This window comes from Marmota monax, unplaced genomic scaffold, assembly GCF_021218885.2.
Source record: "Marmota monax isolate L192 unplaced genomic scaffold, Marmota_monax_Labrador192_F-V1.1 WCK01_AAM20220418_F8-fsc00125, whole genome shotgun sequence".
Classification (NCBI taxonomy): Eukaryota; Metazoa; Chordata; class Mammalia; order Rodentia; family Sciuridae; genus Marmota; species Marmota monax.
In genome coordinates, this window is record NW_026695235.1 from 13,271,751 (window position 1) to 13,299,482 (window position 27,732).

Below are 27,732 nucleotides of genomic sequence, written 5' to 3' on the forward strand. Positions count from 1 at the left end.
TCAGGTTCCAGGTTTATTTGGGTAAAGTGTTCACAAGAGACCCTCCTGTCACAGAGGGACACGCAACCGGCTCGGACCCAGAGGCCACTGGCACGCAGACCTCCCCAGGAAGGCAGACCTCCCCAGAAGGTCCTACTGCTCCCAACAAGCCCAGTTCACATCAAGGTTGCACGTCCATAGTCCTCTCTGACCGTCCAAAGCGTATGACCAGCTCCAAGCCGCCCTGATCTCAGGTCACTCCGGGAACAGAGGAAAGAACTAAAGGCCCTGGGCTGAACCCTTGGTGAAGGACTGGCTCTGAGGGCCCCAAGCCACCACTCCATCTGATGGGTTTTCTGTCACACCCCTGAGACCAGCTTCTCGCACACAACGGAGAAGCCAAACGGTTCCTCGTTTTACAGATATAAAAACAGCATCGTCCACAATGCAAGCACCTAGGATGTGGGGAAGTGTCACAGTAAATGAGAGCCCCAGGCCCGTGGGGCCAGCATGCCAGCCCCTGGGGACACAGCATCTGCCTCCAGCCTCCCCAGGGGGTGCAGGCAGGGAGGCCTGGTAGACCCCGGGGACCCCACCACGGGCCCCTCAGCAGGCAAGCCCAGCCCAGTCCACAGTCGCCCGAGGTGTGGGCCACATCCAGAGTGGAGCAGGGCTGAGGGGTGGGGGTCCGAGGCCCCCAGTGCTAAGGCCCGAGGAGGCCCCCCCCCACGCCAGGCACTGCAAGGGGGCACCCACACAAGGCCCGCCCTCCGCGAGGGGGAGTCTGACGGTGCTGGGGCTCGTCGGCCCGTCAGGCCGGGCTGTCAGGACAGAGTGTGGAACCTGCTGGGGGAGGTCAGGCCGTGTCAGGCCTTGGCCCCAGGCCCCAAGGTCCCAAGGCCATCTTCTGCGCTGTCCTCCAGGGGCAGTGGTGGGGCCGAGGGCTGAAGGCCGCCCAGGCCCTGTTCCACACTCGGCAGCCGCACAGGCTTCTCCTCCGAGGGGCTCCTCAGCTCCTGTGCCAGGGGCAGGGGCTGGTGGCGGTCCCGCTGGCAGTGCCGCAGACCGTCCAGCCCGGCTCCCAAGAAGTAGATGACAGACAGCACCAGGAAGTACACACAGTAGATGAGGAACTAGAGCAGAGAGGGTGGGTGAGGGTGCCGGCCCCGCGCAGGCCTCGCGGCCCCGTCGGGGCGCCTGCTCCTGGCTCCCCAGCCCGCCAGGGCTGCTCCAGAACTCGCACTCGGGCTGGAGCGGGTCGCAGGATGCCCACTGCCCACTGGTGAGTCCTGAGGGGCTCCTGCCACCTCTCCCCAGAGAGCCCCTGGTGTGTGTCCTGCCCACGCGTGGCCTCCCCAGGCTGCTCCCCAGACTCTGGTGCCGTGGGCTGGGTTCCACAGCTACCCTGAGACCTCGGAAAACACCGGCGACGCAGGCTTTCCCTCAGCAGAGCCAGACCAGGGCGTCTAGGGCAGCAGGCCGCCTGCTGCTCCCTCTGCATGCCCCGGCTCCAGCTCAGAGGCAGGAGTTGCACGGCAACAACTGGGAAGAGCCAGGCCAGCTGCAGAAGTATCTCCTCCTCGTCCCTGGGACACTAGGGAGGGACCAGACCGACCCAGGTACTGGGGTCTAGAAGGCAGAGGGTTCTCAGCACCAGCAGGTGGGGCTCCAGCGCCCTCTAGGGCGGGCACTATTAAAAGAGTCGGTGAGAACTCGGCTCCCAAGAGGTCACCTCTCCCTGTCCCTGTCCCCAAACCCCAGGACTCCTCAGACCGTCAGAGCAAGTAGGTGGACAGGTGGGGAAGGAGCCCACCACCAGGCCTCCGCCACGTGATGGCAGGCCGCTGGGTTGGTCTCTGCCTCACGTATCTGGAACTGTAGAAGCAGCAACCTCGAGATGCTGACTGACGGGGAAGAAGGCCCGAAGGACCAGGAGGGCCAGCCAGCAACGGGGAGACTCCCCAGGAGCCTCTGCTCCCACCAGCCCACCTGCCCACACGAGGTTGAAGGAGGGCCCCAGAGTGAGTGTGACAACCCCAAAAGTCGGCAGTGGCCACACAGGGGTCTGGACTCACCCCAGCGGGTGGTGAGAAGGCTCCCATGCCCCTCTACACTGGGGGGCATCAGAGACCCCAAGGAGAGGACGCTGCCCCCAGGGCTTCAAGGGACTATGGGGAGCAGGGGCTCCCAGCCCAGGCAGTGGGGGGGGGGCCCTGGTGTCACAGGGCCTGGCTGTGCCAGCTGCATACCCCACCGCTTCTGCGGGAGCTGCCATGGGGCCAGTCCCCACTCGCAGCACTCACAGCCACCAGGCCTCCCGCCCAGCGAGGGCCACTGGAGGCCAACCCAGACGGCAGTGCTGCAAGGTCTGCGACGGCCTTCCAAGCAGACACCGTGAACAGCCTCACGGGCAGCAAGACACGCACTGGAGACCAACAGAGAAGCAGATGGCCTTGGCAGAGCAGCAGGAGAGGCCACAGGACCAGGAGAGAAACCAGGACAGACTCAGATGACCAGCAGGCCTCTCGCAGACAGTGGCAGAAGTTGTCTAAACAGACAGGGGAAGACAGAAGGGAGGAGAGACAGCAGGCAGCACAGAGTGGACCACCGCAGGGCGCAGCGGGCCTCGGGCTGTGGACAAGCGCACCACGAGCAGGGAGGCCCAACACCAAGGCTTCCCCTGCCACAACGTGACACCAGCAACCAACAAAGCCACCAAACACACTCCCAGAGATAAAGGTCCAAGTTCTAAACACATCAGAAGTCTCAAAAAGAAAACAGAAGCTGAAAGCAGGAAAAATGGAGAATGAACACTGGGATGCTGGACTTGATCTCTAATAGGTAAAGTACTACATTAAATATAAATGGCCCAAACACACCAAGCCCAGGGCAGAGACTGCACGGATGGATTTAAAACAGGACACAACTCCCCGCTGTCTGCAATAAATTCACTCAGGTAGCTTAGAGGGCAGGCCAGAAGTGAGGGGAGAGGCTGCCTCATGCCTGTGCATACTGGGAAGCAGGGGGGCTGGCCTGAGGACAGGCTGACTTCAGAGAGGCAGGGGCCACAGATGTAGCGATGGAAAGTGCAGTTGCAGGCCCTGCCACGTGCATATGCAGCACACTAGAGAGCCACAAACACGGGAGAAATGGAAGGAGGGCCAAGCAGAGCCACAGTTATCCAGGAGAGTTCCACGGCCCTCTCACCAACAACAGAACAACACATCAGCCGGGGGGAAGGCATGCAGGTCCACATCCTTCTCAGGCAACAGCAAAGCACACATCAACACAGACAAAGTTCTGCTCAACAGATTCAGAAGCTCTCAAATCACAGAGTATGTGTTTTCTGACCACCAGAGAATAAGAAAAAAACTAACAACAGAAAGACGACTTTGGAAACTAAGGGACACACTGTGAAATGCTCACTAGTCAAAGAGGAGGTCTCCAAAACCTAAGAGAGAACAAGTCTAAAGCAACCAGAAAAGGAGAAGGGGACTCAGCAGGACTGCAGGGTGCACAGGGGACACACCTTCACAGATCTGCAGACCCTCAGGAAAGGAGAAGGGGACTCAGCAGGACTGCAGGGTGCACAGGGGACACACCTTCACAGATCTGCAGACCCTCAGGAAAGGAGAAGGGGACTCAGCAGGACTGCAGGGTGGACAGGGGACACACCTTCACAGATCTACAGACCCTCAGGAAAGGAGAAGGGGACTCAGCAGGACTGCAGGGTGGACAGGGGACACACCTTCACAGATCTGCAGACCCTCAGGAAAGGAGAAGGGGACTCAGCAGGACAGCAGGGTGGACAGGGGACACACCTTCACAGATCTGCAGACCCTCAGGAAAGGAGAAGGGGACTCAGCAGGACTGCAGGGTGCACAGGGGACACACCTTCACAGATCTGCAGACCCTCAGGAAAGGAGAAAGGGACTCAGCAGGACAGCAGGGTGCACAGGGGACACACCTTCACAGATCTGCAGACCCTCAGGAAAGGAGAAGGGGACTCAGCAGGACTGCAGGGTGGACAGGGGACACACCTTCACAGATCTGCAGACCCTCAGGAAAGGAGAAGGGGACTCAGCAGGACAGCAGGGTGCACAGGGGACACACCTTCACAGATCTGCAGACCCTCAGGAAAGGAGAAAGGGACTCAGCAGGACAGCAGGGTGCACAGGAGACACACCTTCACAGATCTGCAGACCCTCAGGAAAGGAGAAGGGGACTCAGCAGGACTGCAGGGTGCACAGGGGACACACCTTCACAGATCTGCAGACCCTCAGGAAAGGAGAAGGGGACTCAGCAGGACTGCAGGGTGCACAGGGGACACACCTTCACAGATCTGCAGACCCTCAGGAAAGGAGAAGGGGACTCAGCAGGACTGCAGGGTGGACAGGGGACACACCTTCACAGATCTGCAGACCCTCAGGAAAGGAGAAGGGGACTCAGCAGGACAGCAGGGTGCACAGGGGACACACCTTCACAGATCTGCAGACCCTCAGGAAAGGAGAAAGGGACTCAGCAGGACAGCAGGGTGCACAGGAGACACACCTTCACAGATCTGCAGACCCTCAGGAAAGGAGAAGGGGACTCAGCAGGACTGCAGGGTGCACAGGGGACACACCTTCACAGGTCTGCAGACCCTCAGGAAAGGAGAAGGGGACTCAGCAGGACTGCAGGGTGGACAGGGGACACACCTTCACAGATCTGCAGACCCTCAGGAAAGGAGAAGGGGACTCAGCAGGACAGCAGGGTGGACAGTGGACACACCTTCACAGATCTGCAGACCCTCAGGAAAGGAGAAAGGGACTCAGCAGGACAGCAGGGTGCACAGGGGACACACCTTCACAGATCTACAGACCCTCAGGAAAGGAGAAGGGGACTCAGCAGGACAGCAGGGTGCACAGGGGACACACCTTCACAGATCTGCAGACCCTCAGGAAAGGAGAAGGGGACTCAGCAGGACTGCAGGGTGGACAGGGGACACACCTTCACAGATCTACAGACCCTCAGGAAAGGAGAAGGGGACTCAGCAGGACTGCAGGGTGCACAGGGGACACACCTTCACAGATCTGCAGACCCTCAGGAAAGGAGAAAGGGACTCAGCAGGACTGCAGGGTGCACAGGGGACACACCTTCACAGATCTACAGACCCTCAGGAAAGGAGAAGGGGACTCAGCAGGACAGCAGGGTGCACAGGGGACACACCTTCACAGATCTGCAGACCCTCAGGAAAGGAGAAAGGGACTCAGCAGGACTGCAGGGTGCACAGGGGACACACCTTCACAGATCTACAGACCCTCAGGAAAGGAGAAGGGGACTCAGCAGGACTGCAGGGTGCACAGGGGACACACCTTCACAGATCTACAGACCCTCAGGAAAGGAGAAGGGGACTCAGCAGGACTGCAGGGTGGACAGGGGACACACCTTCACAGATCTACAGACCCTCAGGAAAGGAGAAGGGGACTCAGCAGGACTGCAGGGTGCACAGGGGACACACCTTCACAGATCTGCAGACCCTCAGGAAAGGAGAAGGGGACTCAGCAGGACTGCAGGGTGGACAGGGGACACACCTTCACAGATCTGCAGACCCTCAGGAAAGGAGAAGGGGACTCAGCAGGACTGCAGGGTGGACAGGGGACACACCTTCACAGATCTGCAGACCCTCAGGAAAGGAGAAGGGGACTCAGCAGGACAGCAGGGTGGACAGGGGACACACCTTCACAGATCTGCAGACCCTCAGGAAAGGAGAAGGGGACTCAGCAGGACAGCAGGGTGGACAGGGGACACACCTTCACAGATCTACAGACCCTCAGGAAAGGAGAAAGGGACTCAGCAGGACAGCAGGGTGGACAGGGGACACACCTTCACAGATCTGCAGACCCTCAGGAAAGGAGAAGGGGACTCAGCAGGACTGCAGGGTGGACAGGGGACACACCTTCACAGATCTACAGACCCTCAGGAAAGGAGAAGGGGACTCAGCAGGACTGCAGGGTGCACAGGGGACACACCTTCACAGATCTGCAGACCCTCAGGAACGCGACTCATTGTTATGACTGAACTGAGTCCCTTCTCCCCAAATTCACAGCTGACAGCCAAGCCCCTGAAGCCTCACTGGGACAAAGGGCTTTGAGAGAGGTGACTCAGGTCAAATGAGGCCGTGAGGGCGGTCCTGGTCCTGTGTGACTGTGGCCCTGAGGTGACGACAGACACCGTGGATACCCACACAGATAAAAGGCCACATGAGGTCACAGTGAGAAGGCACCAGGCCAAGGGGAGAGGCCTCTGAGGACCAGCCCTGAGACAGCTGGACCTCCCACCTCCACAACTGAGAAGATGAATTTCTCCTCTTTAAGGCACCCAGACTGTGGTGTGACAACAGCCCCAATACAGCCACAGAGACACTGAATGTTAGATGTTGGCCTCGCACTGAGGCTCAGCAGTAGAGCGCTGGCCTAGCACATGAGAGCACCATATTAAAATAAACAAAATAAAGGGACTGAATTCAAGTACAACTAAAAAAATAAATACTTAAAAAAACGTTAGATATAGTCTCATTTACAATTGTGCCCCCCAAAATGAAAAACTTAAAGTATAAATTTAACATGTTGAGCACTTAATACTTGAATGTTATAAACTAAGATGGTTAAAGAAATCAAAGATTATTAAATAGATGGAGACGCATACCATGTTCATGGACAGAAAGACAATAAATGTCAACTTTCTCCAAACTGATGTTTGCTTAGTGCAATTCCTAATAAAATCCCAAAAGAATTTTTGTAAAGACAGTACTCTAAAACGTACACAGAAATACGAAGAGGTATAATAGTAGGAAAATTTTTTTAAAAAGACAAAATTGGAGAAATCAGTATGACCAATTTCAAAACCTACAATTAAGCCCTGTAACCAAGACAGTGTGGTGTTGGTGGAAAGTTAGCACACAGCTCAGGATGGAATAAAGATCTCAGGAAAGGACTTGTGCAAAGGCGTAAAAGCAGTTCACGGAGGAAGGTCAAGTCTCAACAAACCACGCTGAGCAGAGGACCCACTCGGGCTACGGCATGAACCTTGGCCTAACTCACACTTAGGCACAATCTCACTCTCGGGACCGCAGGCTCATGTACAACTATAAACCCATTCAAAGGATGTTGGGGAAGTTAGGGCTAAATAAGACGCCTTCAGACTCAGCCCACAGTATGAACTACAGAAGGAAAAACTGATGGGCCAGCCTCCCCTGGCCCAGCACCTCCCACCCAGGGAGGGAAAGAAGAGGCACTCTGAGGGGCCGTGCCCGCCCAGGCCACCACAGCGACTCGCTCATCCTCAGCAGGGCACAGGGGCTCTCTGGAGAAGTGAGCCGCAGCCCACCTTTCTTCGTCCTGGCAGGAGCGTGATCCACCCTCTGCACACCCCAGGCAGTGGGCCTGCGGGCACCAGGAGGCTCTCCCAAGACCCCACCATGGCTTCCCTCCCAAAAAGGACCATGTGAAATGGGGTTCACCTGGCAGCGCACTGGGAGGCCCAGGCCCCGCTTGTCAGACACGATGAGAGTGATGGTGGTCTTGAGAATGGTGGCGAGGAACGTGTTGACCCCGAAGACCAGGGCACAGAGCTCTTTGGACAGAGAGGATGCGATCTGAAAACTGGGCAGAAGAGCAGGTCAGACAGGCTGGAGAGGACGGGAAGCAAGAGCCAGGGCTGAAGTGGGACCTCGGGGAGGGTCCAGAGGAGCTCCAGATGCAGCGTGGTGGGAGGGAGGGAATGTGGCTCCCAGACACAACCCCACCCACATAGGCTACCAAAAGCCTGCCCGCCTGCCCACAGGCCCTGCCCCACAAAGCCCTGTCCCAGATGCCTGTTCCCAGTCTCCCCCACCTCTGCCCCTGGCCCTGTCACAGACACAGGACCACCCAAGGCACACAGGGTTGCTCTCAGTCTCGCCCCTAGGTGCACAGTGAGGCTCAACAGGTACAGTCTATGGTACCCTCTAGCCCTGCCCACAGCCACCCGGACAGCTCCCAGGAGCACAGCACCCCCCAGCCCACCCTCCTTCAGGCACATGCCCACCCACCACCAGCCAGCCGCAAGGCAGACCCAGCTCGGGCGCACACCCAGCTCAGAAGCAGAGTGCGGGCCCCTCACGGCCACAGAGAGCCACATCCTCGACCTAGTAGGACAGGCACCAAGAAGCACAAGTGCAGGTGCAGGAAGATCCTACAGAACCTGGGACAACATGCTCGGGAGGTCCTCCCGAGAACAGGGGGCAGGGGAACGTGCACAGGGGCGGTCTCTCTGGAAGACAGGCAGGGAATTAGGACAGGAGACAGGGATAGCGGGGGACGAGGGGCAGTGAAGTCCTCCAGGCCTCTGGTGCCCCCAAAGAAAGGGACATCTGAGTGCAGTTCTGATGGATTCCCCAGAACATGTTCCTTGAAAGAAAGAACTGGACAAAAGTGTTCTAGAATCCACTCAAATAAAAATGCCTAAGAACCTTTGAAAAAGAACGACCAAGAACTGATGGACAGGGGACGCTGGGGTCAGGAAGAGAACCCGAAGCACCTCGCAGAGGAGGAGTGCGCACAGGAGCTGCAGCCCATGAGAGCAGGTGGGGTTGCAGGTCAGCTGGGGAGCTGCCCAAGCCAGGGTGAGCACCCCACCACAGTGGGACCTAGCAGAGGGCGCCAGAGATACAAAATGGGCTCAGGAGGCTGAGGCAGGAGGACCCCAAGTTCAAAGCCAACCTCGGCAACTCAGCGAGGCTCTCAGCAACCTGTCTCAAAAAACAAAAAAAGGCTGGGGATGTGGGTCAGAGATGAAGCACCTCTGGGTCCAATTCCCGGTACCAAAAAATAAACAAATTGATGTTAAAAAATATACAAGTAAAAATAAAGTTAAGAAAGGCCTGCAGGTCAGAGGCTCGTGGCTGGGGTGCCACGAGGACAAGCATGCAGACAGGCTGCGGGGTTCCTGCAACGTCCACCGGAACCCCCGCTCAGGCCCTCTCCTGGCCTTCCCCTGCAGGCAGCCACCTGTGAGCCACCATCAGAATGTGGAAGGGAAAGTGCAGACAGGAAGCCAGCTCAGCACTGTGGCCACCAGCAGCAGGAACTGACCTCACAGTCACCGGGGTCTGGCTGTTCCAGGAGTGACCTGCACATGGCCCAGGGAAAAGCCTGGTGTGGCTCTGCAGCACCTGTGCCCTGTGGCCACGTCTGCTCCTCCCACGTGCTTCCCACACTGTCTGGGGCCCGCATAGTGGGCCCCACACCCTTCGTGACTAGCCAAACATGCCTGATAGCCTGGGATGGCCACACCAGCCTAGTGCCCTTGTCAAAGTGGACAGGCAGCAGAGGTGAGTCCCACCTCAGAAACACTGTGGGCCTCCACAGGCTGGGGGCAGGGTCAAGAGGGCCTCCTAGGGAGAAGGCAGACTGGGACGTGGGAGACATGAGGGGCAGGCGTGGGGACAGCGGCCACAGACCAGGGAGGTCTGCAACCCAGAGTGTGGTCAGGATGGGACAGAAAGGACCCTGGGTTTGAGCCCCACTTCCAGTACCCAAGAGAGCAAGCGTTCAAGGTGCAGAGGGCAGGGAAGTCCAGGTGCAGGCCACATCCCGCAGGTGGGGCAAGACGGGCTCAGCGCTCCCAGGGCAGGGGCGTGTGTGCTGACAGTGTATGGGGGCCCACGGCCCTAGTGGGGGGGGAGGCAGGGCAGCCCTGGGAAGGGTGGGCAGGGGAGTGGGAGGCCGAGGGAGGCAGCACCTGCGTGGACAGTGTGAGCAAGAGCACGTGACTGCATGGCGTGTGGTAAGTGTGAGTGTGTTACACACATCTGGTGTATACACAGAAAGAGCCTGGCATGCAGAGTGGGCCCTCTCAGCTGGCGGTAGTGCCCAGGCAGCTTCAGAGAAGAGCCCAGAGGGTCTGGGCGAGGGGCAGTGCAGGGGTCCCGGGGGGCTGGCAGGTTGGGGCAGGGAGCCAGAGGGATGTGGTGGACCTCAGCTACCTGTGAACAAGGCCAGTCGTCCACAGGCCTGCCCTTGCTACCCATGCGCACACCTGCTGCTCCCTGCAGAACCTCCTGCTAGTCCCTCCCCTCGGCCCACTCACGTGGCGATGGGCACAAGGAACTGGTAGGCGCCGCGGAAGAGCACAAAAGCTGCGTAGCAGAGCCAGATGTCCTGGGTGCTGGTCATGAGAAAGACCAGCCCGGCCTGCACGGCCAGGATGCTCGCAATGACCACCTTCGACCACAGAGCCCAGCGGATATTCACAAAGCCTGCGGCAAAGGACGTGATGGCACCTGGGGACAGGAGATGTCACGGTCACGCTAGGGCCGGGTAGAGCAAAGGGAGGCCAGGGAGGGGGCTGGGTACGGGCTGTGCAGCTTGCACTGGGGGGCAGGGAAGCAGGCCAATGGTGGGAGCTAGCTGGGCTGGAGGTGGGAGTGCTGGGGGCCAGGCCCAAGAAGGGGGGGCTCGGGCTGGTGTTGGGTGGGAGTGCTGGTCATGGCCCAGGTGAGGGCTTGGAGGACAGGGCTCCACATACCCAGGAGTGTGGAGGCAGCGTCTGCGGCGCCGTTGTAGACCTGCGTGCTGCTGGCGGTGGGGCACACCTCGTTCCACAGGACGTGTACGTAGTAGACTATCAGGTAGTAGCCAGCAGAGTTGGAGACCCACCAAAGGGACCAGAGGCGCAGCTGTGGCCGCCGCGCACTGCCCACCAGCTCCCACAGCATGTGTGCCAAGAAGGAGTCCCTGCAGGCACCCAGAGCACGCCCCAGCTTCCCGCGCACAGGCTGGTCAGGGGCCGGGTGCATCTGGTCCAGCTCGCTGGGTGAGGCTCCACGTGCAGGCGCACTGCGGTTGAAGAAGAGGCTGCGCTTGGGACGCCTCAGGAAGAGGGCGAGAACCAGGCTAAAGTTGAGGAAGGCCAGGGAGATGTAGTTGAGCATGGAGAAGGACATCCGGCCCACGGTGACCAGCAGCTGGCCCAGCACGGAGCTGGTGAAGACGCCCAGCAGCACCGCGGTCCTCGAGTAGCTGGCCATGCGCTGGTAGCGGGCAGGGTGCACCAGGGAGAAGATGTAGGAGGAGTAGGCGATGCGGGCAGCCATGGTGACGCTGTAGCAGACCTCCATGAGCTGCATGTGCAGCACAGAGTGGCCCAGCAGCAGCAGCAGCCACACACTCACGTAGCTCAGGCCCTGCAGCACCAGCACGGGCTTGTAGCGCAGGTAGTCGGTGAGCAAGAAGACCGGGACCAGCACCACCAGGTAGGAGTAGGACAGCACCGGAATGACCTCGTTGGTCACCTGCGGACAGGGAGCAGCCGCTGTGAGGAACACTGACCACTCTGCTAAGTGCACAGGGGTGACCAAGCAGGGGCCCACACTGCCGCAGCCATCCCTGCTGACCACTTTCTGTGGCAACGGCTGCCTTGCCACCATGAGTCAAATGCCCACATGGCTCCCTGCGGAGTACCCTGTCCAGGCATGCCAGGGGGACCTGGGACTGGAGAGCCTGTAGCCCAAGAAACTGCCGACCCCAGGCAATCAGAAGGAGGCAGCAGCCGCCACAGGAAGTGGCCATTACCACTGAAAACGACCCATTACATCCTAGGTAGTGGTAATCTGGACTGACTTGCTTTTCCTGGACTCAGAATTTGGTTTCACCTTAAATACAACATGAAAAACAGCACTGTGGGCAGTAGGTACCACCTGAGCCACCTCAGCCCTTCCAGAGGGCAGGACAGGACAAAGGAGGTCAGTGGATGGGTTACACAGGACCTGGGTGGGCAGGGGGCTGTGGTGAGAGGGAAAAAGGAGGGAAGTGGACAAGACGGGTGGCAAGGCAGCAGCTGGAGGCCCAGCCCACAGGCCAGAGCCCAGACTGCACCCAGCACCTACACAGGAAGGCCAGGCAGAGGGAGGGCCTGGAGAAGGTGGCCAAGGGCCTTCATCTCAATTAACGGACGACATTTGCTCTCTGCCTCGAGAGCCTGATGACAGACCACGGCCCCAGGCCAGGACCCAGGAGCCTGTGGCACACTGCAGGAGGCACGTCCAGCCAAGCAAGCTGGGAACGCCCCTAGGGTCCCAGAATGCTCCCTATACCCCAGACCTGAGGATTCTGACAAATTCTTACACCCAAAGCAGAAGCTCCTCCCCCACCGAGAAGCACTGGAGAAATGGTCTGTGGCTCAACTATAGGCGAGACTCCAGCAGGACCGGCCCTGAATCCACACAGATGAATGTCCCCCATCAGATGGGCAGGAGGCAGGTTCCAAAAGAGGTGTCATTAGACACCACTTACGTGAACTTGTGGATCCAGGCCCAGCAAGCACTGGCCTGCTCAGTCCCTGCAGCCAGAGGGGCTGAGACCAGAGGACTGGCCTATGGGGCCAGAGGGCAAAGCCTGAGACCACAGTCCCCGAGGACTCCAAGGTCTACTGGGACGGTGTGACCTCTGCAGTCTACTTTCTAATCAGTGTGGAATGTGAGAGGGCGGGAAGGCAGGACCAGTAAACATCTCTGCGAGGGGTTTCCATCTTACTATAAAGGGTGCTTCACACACACGCTTGTTCCTATCCATGATGACGGTGGACTGCAGCCCCGGGTCGAGAGCAGAGAAGCCTCTGGCCAAGCGGTGAGCGTGCGGGGTGAGGGCTATCCTCCATGCTCCTTCTCTCTGACCACATTCTACACAGCACACCGTGCAAACTCAAGGAGGAAATGACCCCAGCACTGGGCCACGCAGGGCCCTGGGCTGCATGTCTGCACATAAGCCCATTACAGGGTTTCAATGGACCCTGTGTGCCCCTAGCCAAGTGAAACAAGTGAAAGGACATTCCTTTGACAACCTCTAGGCAGATACCTGCTGGCTCCTGGCTGGAGGCAGGTGCCCCCATGGCTGGACACGGGCTCCACCGGGATGGTAGATGAGGGGCCTGGCGGGGTGGGGGCAGCACCTTAGACCTGTGCTTCATCTCTTAGAACCCAAGACCCTTCTAACTGGCCTGAAGAATGTGTCAAAGCAGGGCCCCTCCCTCCGACAGTGCCCACTGTGGGGAGCATGGGGTCCAGGACCCGCCCAGAGCCCTCGGGCCCCTGAGTTGTGCTCACACAGCCACTTACCTTCTCCAGCCTCAGCTGCCCATGCATCAAGAGCCCCCTTGCCCCCCTGCCCACCTGTGAAACATGGCCCCTACAGCCCACACCCACGTGCCTGCTCCCGGGTGAAGTTCTTGTCGGGCCCCAGGAGGTAGGGCGTGATGAAGCTCTCCCCGGGCCGCATCTGGGCCATGAAGCCGTAGAAGCAGAGGAAGAGCACCAGGCATCGCCATGAGCGGGGCTCACGGCCGGGTCCAGGCTCCTCGGATGCCTCCTTCTCCGCCACCTGGCCAGAGGGCACCATGCTGCCCAGGCCCACACTCAACCCTGGTGGGGGCTGCAGGTGACACACCTGGAAAGAAGAACAGAGTCAGGCTGGCCAGAGCCTGCGGCACCCCCTCCTCCCCAGAAGGCTCAGCCCAGGGCTCCTCCTCCCAGGCCCCACCACACGGCCTGGACAGCCAACCTGAGGACCAGACAGAAGCTCCAGCCACAGGGGAGGGGCTGCTGGAGGTTAATTAAACCAAGCAAACAAATGCACTTAGTTAACAGATTAATGACGTTTAAAATTCAGGGTCTGGGGGCACACTAGATTCATTTTCAGTGCCTGGCAATGTGTGTGCTCATGGCTACTGGGCTGGACATGGCTCCCCTACCCACAGGTCTCAGGGGACAGGTCTTAGGGACAGCTGGCTCTGGCGCTGGCCCTGGCAGTGACTACTGCACAAGTGTCCCACAAAAGCTGCTGCTCAAGTGGCATCCAAGGTGGCCAGAGAGGAACAGCTCTGCTAGGACACCAGGCATGCACAGGGCCATCCCACAGGTGGTCAGCAGGGGTGGCTGGGGGCACAGGCCGGAACCCCTGGATGGTCCCCCACATAACCAGGGGGCTCTACTATGGAATGCAGTGGGTAGGCGCCGCAGCAGGGGAGGAGGCTGTGGAGAAGCAGGTGCCCTCCAGGGGCCAAGGGCAGCCGTGGGCAAAACAAGGCAGAAGAAGGACGGAGACAGACCCAAGGCCTAGACTTGCACTCAGGGGCCCCAGTGTCCTAGAGAAGCAGCTAGAAGCTGACATCCCAGACAACAGGCACCCAGGTCCAGCTGCAGGGGGCCCATCCAGCCTGCCGTTCCCAGAGGCTGGCCTTGCAGCACAGCCCGGGCACTTTGATGGGTACATGTGAGGACTCTGTGCTCAGCAGTGTCTTCACCTTCCAGATGCTGTCCAGGACAAAGGCTCTACCCATTGCTGGGGGTAGAACAGGCACTAACAGGGCAGGAGCCACCTCCAGGCCCAGGTCCCCAGCGCCCTGTGGCTTGTGCTGGCCCCCACACCTCCACGTGCCAGGCGCTGCAGGCTTCCCACATGGCTAAGGAGGCTCCGGCCAGCTGCCCCTGTGACCGCAGCTCCATTCTGCTGGGTGACCTCCCTCCTGGAGGATGGCGTGGGGGATCCTGTGCAGAGGCGGCCCCCGTTGCTGAGGCAGGGGCAGAGGCAGAAGCACAGGGAGGCAGGCGGGACTCAGGCGGGTGGATGACTCTGCCCCTCCCACAGCCTGCCTGGGCAGGTACAGTGTCTGCAGTGGTCTCCAGAGGGTCTCAGCTCAGGGAGAGTCCCGAGGGGTGAAGAAAGCTCCAGAGATGTGGCGCCGGCTTTGAGGGCCCAATTCCTGGCACTGGGACCCTGGGACCTGGGACACCTCTTAGCTGAAGACACCTCTGACCCTCCTTTACATGACAGAGGCCCAGGAAAGTGAGGTGACTTGCAGGGACCCACTCTGGGGCTCCCCTACCCCACGGCCCTTGTCAAGACCATCCGAGATTCTGCCCTCTCAGTCCCAATGTGCTCCTTTCTGTGCCGAGGGGGAAGGCAGATTAACCCCTAAAGAGGCAGGGGCCGGTGGCCTGTTTTGGGTGGCTGCCAGGGCGGGAGGGCAGGGGCCAAGCAGCTGCGAGGATTCCAGAGAGTTCTATGGGGGGGGTGGGGGATGATGAGAACCAGCAGTGGCCCCGGAAGTTACAGGGCCTGGGACAGGACCCACATTCTCAAAGGGCCAGAGGAAAAACAAGCAGCCAGGCAGGGCTGACAGCAGGACACAACCAGCCAGGAGAAGCCCAGCCCAGCCCCGGCTTCAGCTGAACAAACGCTGAGGTCCACTCTCTTGGCCTCACTCTTCCCAGCCTCCCGGGGAGCTTTGGAAACAGCTGAGAAGGGGTGGGAGCCAGGAAGGCCCAGCCCTCAGGAGGCGGCTCCGTTCCTCACTGGGTGTCCACTGGGAATCGGGGTCACACTCCTTTTACTTCCCAAACCCTGGAGGGACGTGAGGCGTCCCCAAAGCTGATGTCAATGCAGAAGTATTGGGAGACGAGATGACTGGATGGTGAGCGCTGTGACCTCTTGATCCATCCTAGTCTGAATGGACCTCCCAGGTGGTCACTGAAGGCAGGTGGGCAGGGCTGGAGGAGAGGGTCCTTGGGGGCTGCCCTGGAAGGGTGCCTCTTCTCTGTGGCCCCTCCCCACCCCTGCTTCCTGGCTGCCTGCCTGGCGCATGATGATGTCCTCCTTCACCTTGGGCCCACCACAGACCGACCTCTGAACTGTGAGCCAAAATAGACTTTTCCTCCTAAGTTGTCCCTGTCGGGTGTTTGGGTCAGTGTGACACAAAGCTGACGTCTTGAGCTACGATGAGAGATCACCAGGGGCCCGCCCCTCAGGTCCACCTAAACCCTGGTGCAGCCGAGGACACCCTGCAACATGTCCCACAGGGAGCCAGAACAGGCCACCCACCACACCCAGAGAGCACAGGAGTCTCAGGACTGCTGTATCTGCTCCTGTCGGCTCTGCCCCTCCCTTCCAGTCCCCTCCCCGCCATCTGGGGACACTTCTGCAGCACAGTGGGGGGCTCTGAAATCTTGTAAGGAGAATCAGGAGGCTGACAGGGCCCTGCACCATCTTTGTTCTTGGAGTACATAACTGCTAAAGGGCCAGCATGTCCCCATAGGTGGGGCTTTGTGGCATGCGCACATTTCCAGGTTCCCATCTGCAGCCCAGCCCCTGGCTGGCATCACCCCTGCATGGCACTGCGCTTCCACCTGAACTTCCACCACTGCTCAGCAGAGAAGCCCAGCCGACCCAGGACCAACTTCCTGGTAGGGTGCACACAGGAAGGCCAGGCAGGATCTCAGGAAGGCAGGCTCCCTTCCTGCTCCCTGAGCCCTTTCGGGAGTCCTAGGATGCTCCCAGACTCCAGCGGACCTTCACTTCCACAGAGGCAGCAAGAGCGAGGCATGGTAAGGAGAAGAGAAGCAGCTGCAACCCAGGTCCCACAGGAGCCACCTTTCTACTTTAGCCTCGTTCCTTGGAGTGTTCTCAACCTTCCCTCCTTCAACACAGGCTCTCCCCAGCTCTACAGCCCTGGACCACCCTCCCTGAGCTAGAGCTCGTGCTGCAAGGGTACTGATGGAACACAAAGAGTGGGGGAGGGAACACTAAGAGGGGGGCACACCCATGCACACCTCCAAAACCTTCCAGAATCGGTGCTGGGGCTGCCAACTCCAGCACCTACTGGGCCAGTGGACAGCATGACTAAGAGGCAGGCTGGGACAGAAAACTGGCCAGGGGAGGGGCTCAGCCCTGCCCCAGAAGCAAGGGCTGTCACACAGGAACCAGGGGTCAAAAGTCCAGGTCCATACTTGAAATACACTTTTAACACTGGCCCCTGATGGACAATGTTGAGCTCCACAAGTCCAAACACTTGTTTACCTGCACAGTCTTTCGCAACCCAGGGCAGGGCACCCTCAAGCCCTGTTAGTCAGCGGCCAGGACAAGAGGCCGGGACAGCCCTCCCCAGGCCAACCCCTGAGCAGGACTGAGGCAGGCCAAGGTCTCATCAATGAGGCTGGGCCCCCACAGCCCATTTTCCCTGCCAGTCCACTCCACTCCACCGGAGGCTATTCAACCTCCCACACAGTCAGCTAACAGGCCAACTAGGTCCCCCGGCCTCCACAGCAGAGCCCCACACACCTCTTCCCCACACAGGCTTGGAGCCACCTGCCGGAGGAGAGCAGGGGAGCCCACGAGGCGGGCACAGTCTCAGAAACAGCACGGGAGCTTGTGGCAAGCAGGTGGCACGGCTGGGTTCAGAGACAATCCAAGAAGTCCTCCCCCCAGCAGAGTGACATCCTTCCCGAGTAGGACTGCCCTCTGACTGTGGCTGACATGCCACACGGACAAGCATGGTTTCTCAGCTGCCCAGCACAGACAACCAAACATCTGGACGACAGGCCTCTGAAGCACCCAGGCGGCTTTACTGGGCCAGAGGGTCCTGCATGCTGCTGGGTCCATCTGGGCTCCGGGGGGCAGGCAGAGGAGCAGGGAAAGACCACACTCCTCAGCAGGGTGGAGCAGCAGGCACCGTGGAGGACTTTATCCTATCTCCACTGTGCAGTGCTGAGAAACAGCTTCTTGTAGATACCTTCTGGACTCGTTTAGGTTCTGACTGGTATCCCGAGACCAGGACGACTGGATGGTGAGAAATTCCCTGAAGACATAGCATGTGCCTGGGCCACCCCCCAGCCTCCCCAGGAGCCTCCCATGGAGACTGGGACAGGACCCTGAGAAGCGGTTTCCTGTTATAGACATGTTGGAGGACCTCTCAGGAGAGGCTCCCAGGCCCCTGTCCAACAGGGAGACACCTCCTATTCCCTGCCAGAACATGCCAAGAGCCGCTCCAAGGGGAAGTTGTTTGAGCCCTATCTACAACCTCCAGGCGCGACTACAAAAGGCCTGGAGGCGCGCCAGGGAGCTTTACTGGGCCAGAGGATTGGGTGGCAGACTCCCGCCAGATGGAGCACGAGCACAGGTGCAGAGGCACGCGCATCCAGGCGGGTCCAGGCGTTTCTCCTGGCCCGGGGAGAAGACGGAGAAGAGGAGTGGCGCTCCCAGCCCTCACCGGACAGACAGGCGCGAAGTTACCAGAGGGTTCAGACACCATGGGCGCCCCGCATGCACGCAGCCCATAGCACCTGGACCTTGGCGCCAAAACTCTGAGTCCCCACTCCACACCCTTCACGCCCCCGGCGACCCTTGACGTCCCGCAGACCCCGGTCTGCAGCCCTCATCCAGGTTCTCCAGGTATTTCGCAGATCCTGGCCCGCTCCCGCGCTCACCCTGGCACCCCGCAGACCCAGGCCCGCCCCCGCACTCAACCAGGGACCTCTGGCACCCCACGCACCGCGGCCCGCACTCACCCCACGGACCCCAGCCCTTCCCCAGACCCAGCCCGCGCCCCCGGCAGCGCGCCCCGCAGGCGGGTACCTGGGCTGGGCAGCAGCGGCGCTCCGGGTCCCGCGCACGAGGACGCTCGGACTACAGTTCCTACAATGCCGCGCGCGAGCGCGGGACGGCGGGCGGGCGTGACCAGTGCAGCGCCGCGCAGCCGCAGGAGCGTCTCCTGGAGTAGGCAAGCGCCCACGCCCAGGGCACGCCCACAGACAGCCCACGCGCCCGCAGCTGTGCGCACGCGCTCTCCGGATGTCGCCACCGTCAGCGTCGGGGTCACGCGGCTCCTCGTGCAGCCGCGCCCCCGCTGCGCGTCCCCCGCTGCCCTGTGTCTCGGCACCTCCTTCTCGGCCCGGCCGCCCCCCACCTCCTCCACGTCGGTCCCTCGCCCTCTCGGCCCGCCCCTGTGCCCCGGCGCTATCCCAGTCTCTGCCCCGCGTCCCCTGCCCCACCTCGCCCTTTCCGTGTACTCCCCCCACCTCTTCCGCGCGACCCTCTGCCCTTCGCCCACCAGCCTCCGCGCCCCCACTTCCTGCCGCAGTCCCCGACCACCCGCCGGAGCCTGCTCCTGGAGCCCCTACCCGCCGGCGCCTGGCCTTGGTCGCTGCGACGTCTGGGACCTGCCTGGACAGACCCGAGCGTCGCTCCCCGCCCCCTCCCCTACCGCGGCCGCTGAGCCTTGGGGACCGAGGCCCCTCCCCGGGCCCGCCCCTGGACCTGGCCGTACTTGAGGACCGAAGCCCTTCCGCGGGCCTGCTCCTGGCCTCTGTCTACACCCGGGAACAAAAGGTTCGTGCCCGCTTTCTTTCAGGCACCTTTAGAAACGTTCGCTCCCTGTCGGTCCGAAAGCCCAGTCCAGGGGCCAGAGCTCTGGCCAGCGGCGGACTGCGGGCTCAAGCTGCACTGCAGGTACCAGCCTGAGACGCGAGGCCCCATTCCACCTTCAGGCTCATCTTGAACCAGCAAGGATTTGTTAACCGGGGCAGGGAGCTGAGATGGGAGGGTCCCTGGGCTGCCGCTGCTGGCTCTCATGAAGTTAGGGCTGCAAGATGCCCAGGCCGGGGGCACTGGCAGCCATCCCTTTCAGGGCCCTGGGTTTGGCTGAACGCCCAGTGCTTGTGCCCATCAGTGGGAAAGCAAGGCGGAAAGGCAGAGGGAGAGCCAGGAAGAATGACCAGGAAGTCTGGGGGATAGAACTGAGGGGATGCAGGGACCACCTGTGCTAACTCGGGGGCCCCGGTGTGGACACCCACAGTTTCCCCACCGGCACAGCTCTTCCCCAACTTGTGACTGTTCTACTCTTCTGGACTTGGACCTCAGTGGTACATGGCCACCAGTCACTGCCCAAAGAACTCCAGCCCTGAGTCCAGGTTATTGGGGGTGCCCAGGCTGTGTTCCACAGAGTGGGGCAGGGGGAAGCAGCTCCATGGCAGCTCAGGAATTGTAGGAGCCCCTCAAAATGCCCCTGCCCTTCCCTTTTTCATATGTGAATGGTTTGGACCCACTCCTGGCCTGCTGGACCTGCTATTGCTGTCCCTTCGGGTGTGCAGAGTCCCGCAGAATTCTGTCCCGTCCATTCCATGCCTGGAAGCCTGCATGGGTCCTTGCACTCAATGGCTGTATGCTCAGCCAGCCTTGGTCCTGTCCACGGGTCCCTGTATGTGGACAACAGCAGGAACAAATATCAATAACCGAAAACAGTTGCAGCTTGGAAGTGGGTTCTGAGATAGCTCACAGAACTTTAGGGAGAGCTGCATGTGCCCACCAGCACTCTGGCTGTGCCAGTCCCCACTCCTGCAGGCAGACCGAGGGGCAGAACTCCAGAGAGTCCCTCCTTCCTGTGTGTGAGTGGCTGAAGACCTGGGGGACAGGGCGGTATGGTCCTCTGAGCAGGTCAGGGGCCACTACTAGAAGTGGACAGAGGCAGGCAGCCTGGCCAGTGCCCCCATGGGGCTTAGCAAGGAGCCTGCCCACAGGAGCCCTGATGGTGGCCACCGTACCCATAGGCAGGAAGGGTGGGCACCAGGGCAAGGGCAGCGTGCAGAGGCCACAGAGGGCGGCAGTCTCCCCCACCGTCTCCAGCTGTGTGTAGAACTGCGAGACTCCTGCGCACCTGCGCGGGGAGGGCTGTCTAAAGTCCCCTTCCCACAAGGACTGGGATCCCAGCTGCAGCAGGCCCTGTTGGGTGGGCTGGAGTGGAGGGGCCCACGGTGAGCAGCAGCACCTGAGGCCCGTGGTCACTGAGAGCAGTTGCTCTGAGGGAGGACAGGCCACTCCAGGCGTTGGCTGGAGGAGGGCTCTGCAGCAGCATCAGAGGTGGGCATCGCACGGTGGTGGGGGTCAGTGGACAGTCTGGTGGGAGCCACTGCAAGCTTTGAAAGGCACAAGGTGCTGTGGCGAAGACAAGCTGCAGGAGGGTCTCCTGGATTTAACAGTCTGTCCACGTCAGGGGGGAGCAGCCATAGGCTGGAGGGGTGGTGCCCAGCTTCTGCAGGCCCACAGAGACTCCTTGCCTCCCAGAGGTGTTTAGGTGGCGTCTGCAGCCTAACCCAGCAATGCCCAGCTCCAGGCCGACCTGGAGGAACTGCTTGGTGGTATCCCCCATCAAGTGTAGCTGCCCACTTTGTCCCACTGCCCAGGACCATCAAGAATACTCAGACCCACCTGAATTGATTTGGGCAGAGTTCCCCTGCAGTGCCCACTCCCACCAGGGAGCATGGCAGCTATGTTCAGTTAGTGCTCCCAAAGTCCAGAATGTTCCCAACCAATGTCCTGGCCACCTGAGTCTACCCCAACCCTCATCTGACACAGGGAAGTCCCTGCAAATGTCTTTCCACAGTTTCAGGGCTCCCCCCAAGAGCCCGCTTCCAGCAGCAGCAGCCATGGGCACAGGACAACCCCGGCTTTGGAAACAGGTGTGTTCTGGTGGTAGAGCCCTGGTTCCCACAGTCTGGATCAGGGCCTTCCCTGAGCAAGAAACCCAGAGCCCAGACACGCACACACGCACAGGCATGCCACACATGTGGACATCAGGGCACAGCGTTGGGGGCGTTGCATGTTGTTGACTGCTCTGTGCACTCAGCCAGCGTCCCCACATGCTACACGTGGTCCCAGGAACAGGGCTGGCTCGCAGTGTTTCCTTGAACCCAGTACCGGCACGCAGAGCTGGGGCCTGGTTGAGGATTTCTGAGTCTCCCACTCTTCATTTCTGAACAGCACTGTCCATCTGTTCTCAGTGGTAACTTCTGCTGGAAGCCACTGGACAGAGATGTGTCCCCAAGGAGAGCTCTAGACCTGAGAACAGTTGGGCAATGCCTCTGTGCACACGTTCCTTCTCAGCATCAAGCCGGTCTCTCTGCCTTCCCTGTCCTGGGCTTCTCTGCCTCTCCTACACCAGGGCCCTAGAGGTCAGACTGAGCTGGGCTCCAAGTGGACCAGGTCCAAGCAGAGCCATGCAGGCCTGTCGTGGTTGGAGGCTCTGGCCCCTTAGTATCCCCCATCCGCATGGGTATGGGTACCTTGAGAGGAGCAGGGAGTGCCCCTGTCAGGGAGGACCCAGTCCTCTCCTCCCACTCCCTGAAGCCTGCAGCAGCTGAGTGGAGGCAGAGGACCCAGTACCCTTCTTGCCCACGTACTGGTTTAGCAAGACCTCAGCACAGCCAGCAAGCACCCCCAACCTCATTCCTGAGCCTACTGTCCTCTCTGGAGCCTGTCTCTGCCCCTGGATTGAACCCTGACCCAGAGCAGAGCTCCTGCAGCAGCCTGAGAGTGCCCCCTGTGGGCACCAGCCCCTCTGAGCACCTCTGGGCTGGGTGCTCTGCCTGGCCAGCTGTAGCATGGCCTTCCTTGGGAGGGCTCCAGACACCAGCGCTCAAGTCAGCTTTTCACAAACCCCTGGGTGCTCGTGCATGTAGGAGAGAACAAGGGAGGCTAGTTCCCTTTTGGGACCACAGTGAAGCTGCTGGAGAATGACATGAAATCACAGTAGGAGATGTGCAAACAGAGCAGGCAGCACAAGGTGGGTTTGAGGCCACTGCTCTGGAAGCCCTCCGAGCACTTATCCACAGGCAGGAGGTCAGAATGAGCACCCCAGCCTTCTGCATGCAGTGAGGGCTGGCCACACAGCACATCCCGGGCAGAGAGGACCTCCACTGAGCCCATGGTCACTGCTGGTGGACACTGGTGGCAGAGGAGCTGTTCAAGAAACCTGCAGGTGACATTCTCATTGTGAAGGAGCATGTGCTGTCAGTCTAGGTGGGAACAAGGCACAGAGAGCCAACACATGTGGCAAGAAGGAGAACTGGGTCCTAGGCAGAGACTGAAGGGGCAGAACTCGCTGCTCACAGGTGGGGCGACCGTCATGCCACGTGTGAGAAATCTACCAGAGACAGGAACGAGTCAGCTCAGCAAGGTCGCAGGAAACCAGGTTCACAAAGAGCACTGTGCCCCAACACAGGAGCAGGTGATGGGGAAGTCCATGACACCATTCACATCAAAAACGTAAACACCTGAGAATGTAGGAGTCGTGCCAGCCTTCTATACTGAGCTACAAAGCACGACGAGAGAACAAGCATCTAGACCAACCAGGAAGAGGTACTTGTTCACGGTTGCAAGGCTCGCTTAGGAGAGTGTCTCCCCCAAGGCATTCAAGGTAATCCAATCTGAATCCCAGGCTTCTTATTTTGTAGAAAGGAAAAGCTGATTCCAAACAGACAGGAAAATCGGAAGGACCCACCACAGCCACAGCTATTTTGAGTAAGAGGAGCCAATGTTGGGGTGGGTGTTCTCACAGAGAGAAGGGCAAGAACAGCTTCCAGAAAGAGACACCTGCGTGTCCAGGAAGGTGCCCTGTGGCCCGGCTGGGCACTGCCTTTCAGAACTACTGGATGTACACAGACACATGGTCCTTAGCTGGGACAGGCGCAGCTCAGTGGCAGAGCACTGGCCTTGCATGCACAGGGCCCCAGGATCCCTCCCCATACCACAGACAAAAAGAACATTGACCCTTGTTTCATACCCATTCACAAACACCAATTTGAAATAGATTCTAGGCCTACATTAAAAGTAAAACTTGAATATATTAGTGTGGTAGCCATTAGCTATTTAAATCACAGCTGGTGGCTACATGCAGGGCAGCTCAGGTAGGTAAGCTTTCCATCAACACAGTCCTGCTGGGTAGTGACTACAGTAGTCTGCTTTTCATCTCTGTAAGAAAATGCCTGAGGTAGTCGGCTCGTAAGGAGGAAAGGTTTACTTCTGCTCAGTGTTGAAGGTCTTAATATTACTTGGCCCATTGATCTCTGAGCCTGTGGCATACTTCATGGGGGAGCATGTGGTTTGTCACAATTGCTCACCTTGCTACAGGAAGCAGAAGACAGAAAGGGGCTGGGTCCCCCAGTCTCCTCCTAGTCCCCAGCCCATGACCTAGACCTCCCAGTAGGCCCCACCTTGACCAGGCCTCACCACCTCCCTAGGCACGAGCCTTCGACACAGCCTCAGGGAACACCTAGCATCCCAACCAGGACCTCTCCCGACCTCGGCTGGAGGCACAATCCATGAGAGGAAGTGCTACCAGACTGGACCAGGAGCAGTGGGAGGAGGCCAGAAGGGGCAGGAGAGGCCGGCCACCTGGGAGAAAGGTCTACACTCCATGTCCACGTTCCTGACACAGGGCTTGTGTCCAGAGTAAGTGAATAACACTTGTGACCTGGGAATAAGAAGATAATCCAGTTTTTTAAAAAAGCAAAAGTTTTGAGAAGACCCAGAGGTGTACAAATGACCAATAAGCATGTGGAAATATGCCTGATATCAGTCACGCATCACCAAGATCGAGGGTCCATGGGGTGCCCACTGGATGCTCACCCTTAAAAATAGGCGCCAAGGGCTGGCGAGCACACGGAGCAGCCTGGGAGCCTAAGCAGCCCGTGTGGCCGTCCCTCCCCACGCACCTGCTCAGGAGGGCTGAGGCACGTGCACGCAGTGCACCCCATGTAGCTGTGGTTGCTAGAAACCAGCAGGGCCCAGATGGGCTTAGGAGGTGAAGGACAAGCATGCCCGGTGCCTGTAAGTGCTAGGCAGGCCAGACCACGTGGGACAGGGGGCTCTGTCCTGACAGGAATGGGTCAGTGCCGGCCTGTGGCCAGAGGAGGGTCAGTGGAGCAGTCCTGCCTGACAAGCACAGTGGTCAGAAGGTATGTGTCTGTCCAAGCACATTTAACCTTGTGCTTCCGTGCCTGTGAATTGCACCTCAATAAAATTAATTTTTTAAAAGCCTGTTGGGCTGTATGTGGGTGAAAGGCCTCAGGGGTGCTGAGAGCTCACAGCTCCCTCTTCTGGGAGTGGGTGGAAAGGCATGAGAGGAAGGCATTGGAGCCAGGGGTCCGAGAGAGTCTGGGAGGCCATGGGTGGCTGGACGTGAAGTGGACAGCAGGGCGCCAACACTCTGGCCCTTGGTTGCAGGTGGGACACAGAGCCCTGGAGGCTGGCTGTGGGTGCAGGCCCAGTGTGCTCCAGCCATAGAGTGCTCCACATGGAGACTCTAGCCGTCTGGTTGACCCCAGCTACAGACTTTCTACATCTCAGGGCCCAGCTCTCCTGGGGCCTTGGGTTGATGCACTCAGTTGTTCGAGGTCTCACCTAAATGGTCAGGGTGGGACAATGATCACCCCCACTACAGACCGTCCCATTCCCACCTCCCAGTCGCCTGATCTCAGCATTCCCAAGCCTGGTCTGCTGCTGCCGATCTGCCCCAGTGGCTCTCCTCTCGGCCTCTCCTGACCACCATGAGGGCCTCCAGCTCACCTCCCTGGTTGGGTCTGTCTGGGGCTTGGGAAAGGGTACCTCTGGGGAGCGTTCCATGCCCCAAGGCCACATGGACTCCCCAGTTCTGTCACTCCATCCTCAAGTTCTCTTGGGCCCTGGCTGGACCCTCAAGTCTGCACACGCTAAATCCCACAAGAGTGAGGACATTTGCTGGTGCCCTTCTTCCCATGGACCCTGCTGTGTGGCCCTTCCTACACCACTCTGTCTATACTACCACAGTGCACAAGTGGACATGCAGAGCGGGCGGCTTCTGCTTGGAGTCCTCGGGACCACGTGGTCTGGTTGGCTCTTGAGTGCACATGCGTTAAGTGATAGGTGGACAGAGCACGCATCCCAGTTCCTCTGCTAGGACTCTTCACGGTTCACAGAGAGTGGGTTCGCCCTCTGGGCCAGTGTCCTCCAGGTTGGAGTTCTGAGAGCCTGCCTTCAGGTTCCTTCACCTGACCTTCCTGCGACCTTCTCCACATGATGACAGGGGCCTCTCCACATGCTGACACAGGGGTGCCTGGAACAGGAAGGGCCACCCCCACCCCGCTCCTTCTGCACCTTCCTCCTCCTCCACTCACCTTCCCTCCTCCTCCCCTCCACCTTCCTCCTCCTCCCCTCCACCTTCCTCCTCCTCCCCTCCACCTTCCTCCTCCTCCTCCCCTCCACCTTCCTCCTCCTCCTCCCCTCCACCTTCCTCCTCCTCTCCTCCACCTTCCTCCTCCTCCTCTCTTCCACCTTCCTCCTCCTCCCCTCCACCTTCCTCCTCCTCCCCTCCACCTTCCTCCTCCTCCCTCCTCTCCACCTTCCTCCTCCTCCCCTCCACCTTCCTCCTCCTCCTCCCCTCCACCTTCCTCCTCCTCCCCTCCACCTTCCTCCTCCTCTCCTCCACCTTCCTCCTCCTCCCCTCCTCCACCTTCCTCCTCCTCCTCCCTCCACCTTCCTCCTCCTCCTCCCCTCCACCTTCCCTCCTCCTCCCCTCCACCTTCCTCCTCCTCCCCTCCACCTTCCTCCTCCTCCCCTCCTCCACCTTCCTCCTCCTCCCCTCCACCTTCCTCCTCCTCCCCTCCACCTTCCTCCTCCTCCCCTCCACCTTCCTCCTCCTCCTCCCCTCCACCTTCCTCCTCCTCCCCTCCTCCACCTTCCTCCTCCTCCTCCCTCCACCTTCCTCCTCCTCCTCTCCTCCACCTTCCTCCTCCTCCCCTCCACCTTCCTCCTCCTCCCCTCCCCCTTCCTCCTCCTCCCCTCCACCTTCCTCCTCCTCCCCTCCACCTTCCTCCTCCTCCTCCCCTCCACCTTCCTCCTCCTCCTCCCCTCCACCTTCCTCCTCCTCCCCTCCACCTTCCTCCTCCTCTCCTCCACCTTCCTCCTCCTCCCCTCCACCTTCCTCCTCCTCCTCTCCACCTTCCTCCTCCTCCCCTCCACCTTCCTCCTCCTCCCCTCCACCTTCCTCCTCCTCCTCCCCTCCACCTTCCTCCTCCTCCTCCCCTCCACCTTCCTCCTCCTCTCCTCCACCTTCCTCCTCCTCCCTCCTCTCCACCTTCCTCCTCCTCCCTCCTCTCCACCTTCCTCCTCCTCTCCTCCACCTTCCTCCTCCTCCCCTCCTCCACCTTCCTCCTCCTCCCCTCCTCCACCTTCCTCCTCCTCCCCTCCACCTTCCTCCTCCTCCCCTCCACCTTCCTCCTCCTCTCCTCCACCTTCCTCCTCCTCCTCCCCTCCACCTTCCTCCTCCTCCTCCCCTCCACCTTCCTCCTCCTCCCCTCCACCTTCCTCCTCCTCCTCCCCTCCACCTTCCTCCTCCTCCTCCCCTCCCCCTTCCTCCTCCTCCCCTCCACCTTCCTCCTCCTCCTCCCCTCCACCTTCCTCCTCCTCTCCTCCACCTTCCTCCTCCTCCCCTCCACCTTCCTCCTCCTCCCTCCTCTCCACCTTCCTCCTCCTCTCCTCCACCTTCCTCCTCCTCCCCTCCTCCACCTTCCTCCTCCTCCCCTCCACCTTCCTCCTCCTCCCCTCCACCTTCCTCCTCCTCCCCTCCACCTTCCTCCTCCTCCCCTCCACCTTCCTCCTCCTCTCCTCCACCTTCCTCCTCCTCCTCCCCTCCACCTTCCTCCTCCTCCTCCCCTCCACCTTCCTCCTCCTCCCCTCCACCTTCCTCCTCCTCCCCTCCACCTTCCTCCTCCTCCTCTCCACCTTCCTCCTCCTCCTCTCCACCTTCCTCCTCCTCCCCTCCACCTTCCTCCTCCTCCCCTCCACCTTCCTCCTCCTCCTCCCCTCCACCTTCCTCCTCCTCTCCTCCACCTTCCTCCTCCTCCTCTCTTCCACCTTCCTCCTCCTCCCCTCCTCCACCTTCCTCCTCCTCCCCTCCACCTTCCTCCTCCTCCCCTCCACCTTCCTCCTCCTCTCCTCCACCTTCCTCCTCCTCCTCCCCTCCACCTTCCTCCTCCTCCTCCCCTCCACCTTCCTCCTCCTCCCCTCCACCTTCCTCCTCCTCCTCCCCTCCACCTTCCTCCTCCTCCTCCCCTCCACCTTCCTCCTCCTCCCCTCCACCTTCCTCCTCCTC

The 27,732-nt window shown here is 60.1% G+C and overlaps 2 protein-coding genes across 3 annotated transcripts; one reads left to right on the forward strand and one right to left on the reverse strand.

Moving 5' to 3' along the window:
- Positions 1–19,046, reverse strand: Slc19a1 (solute carrier family 19 member 1). 2 transcript variants are annotated; one of them, XM_046438976.1, is made up of 6 exons: positions 18,950–19,046; positions 13,206–13,442; positions 10,528–11,293; positions 10,090–10,282; positions 7,481–7,622; positions 1–1,112 (listed from the first exon to the last, which is right to left on the reverse strand). In XM_046438976.1, the coding sequence occupies exons 2-6, from the start codon at positions 13,392–13,394 to the stop codon at positions 846–848; spliced, it is 1,557 nt and encodes a 518-aa protein (XP_046294932.1). In that variant the 5' UTR covers positions 13,395–13,442; positions 18,950–19,046; the 3' UTR covers positions 1–845. The 2 variants fall into 2 exon arrangements, with proteins under 2 accessions (XP_046294932.1, XP_046294933.1); XM_046438977.1 differs by lacking the exon at positions 18,950–19,046 and adding an exon at positions 18,405–18,526.
- LOC124089077 (sterile alpha motif domain-containing protein 1-like) lies at positions 18,596–25,743 on the forward strand. Its single transcript, XM_046439022.2, has 2 exons — positions 18,596–19,157; positions 23,843–25,743. Exons 1-2 carry the CDS (start codon positions 18,621–18,623, stop codon positions 23,876–23,878), a joined length of 573 nt encoding a protein of 190 aa, XP_046294978.1. The 5' UTR covers positions 18,596–18,620; the 3' UTR covers positions 23,879–25,743.
- Positions 25,744–27,732: the final 1,989 nt, after the last annotated feature.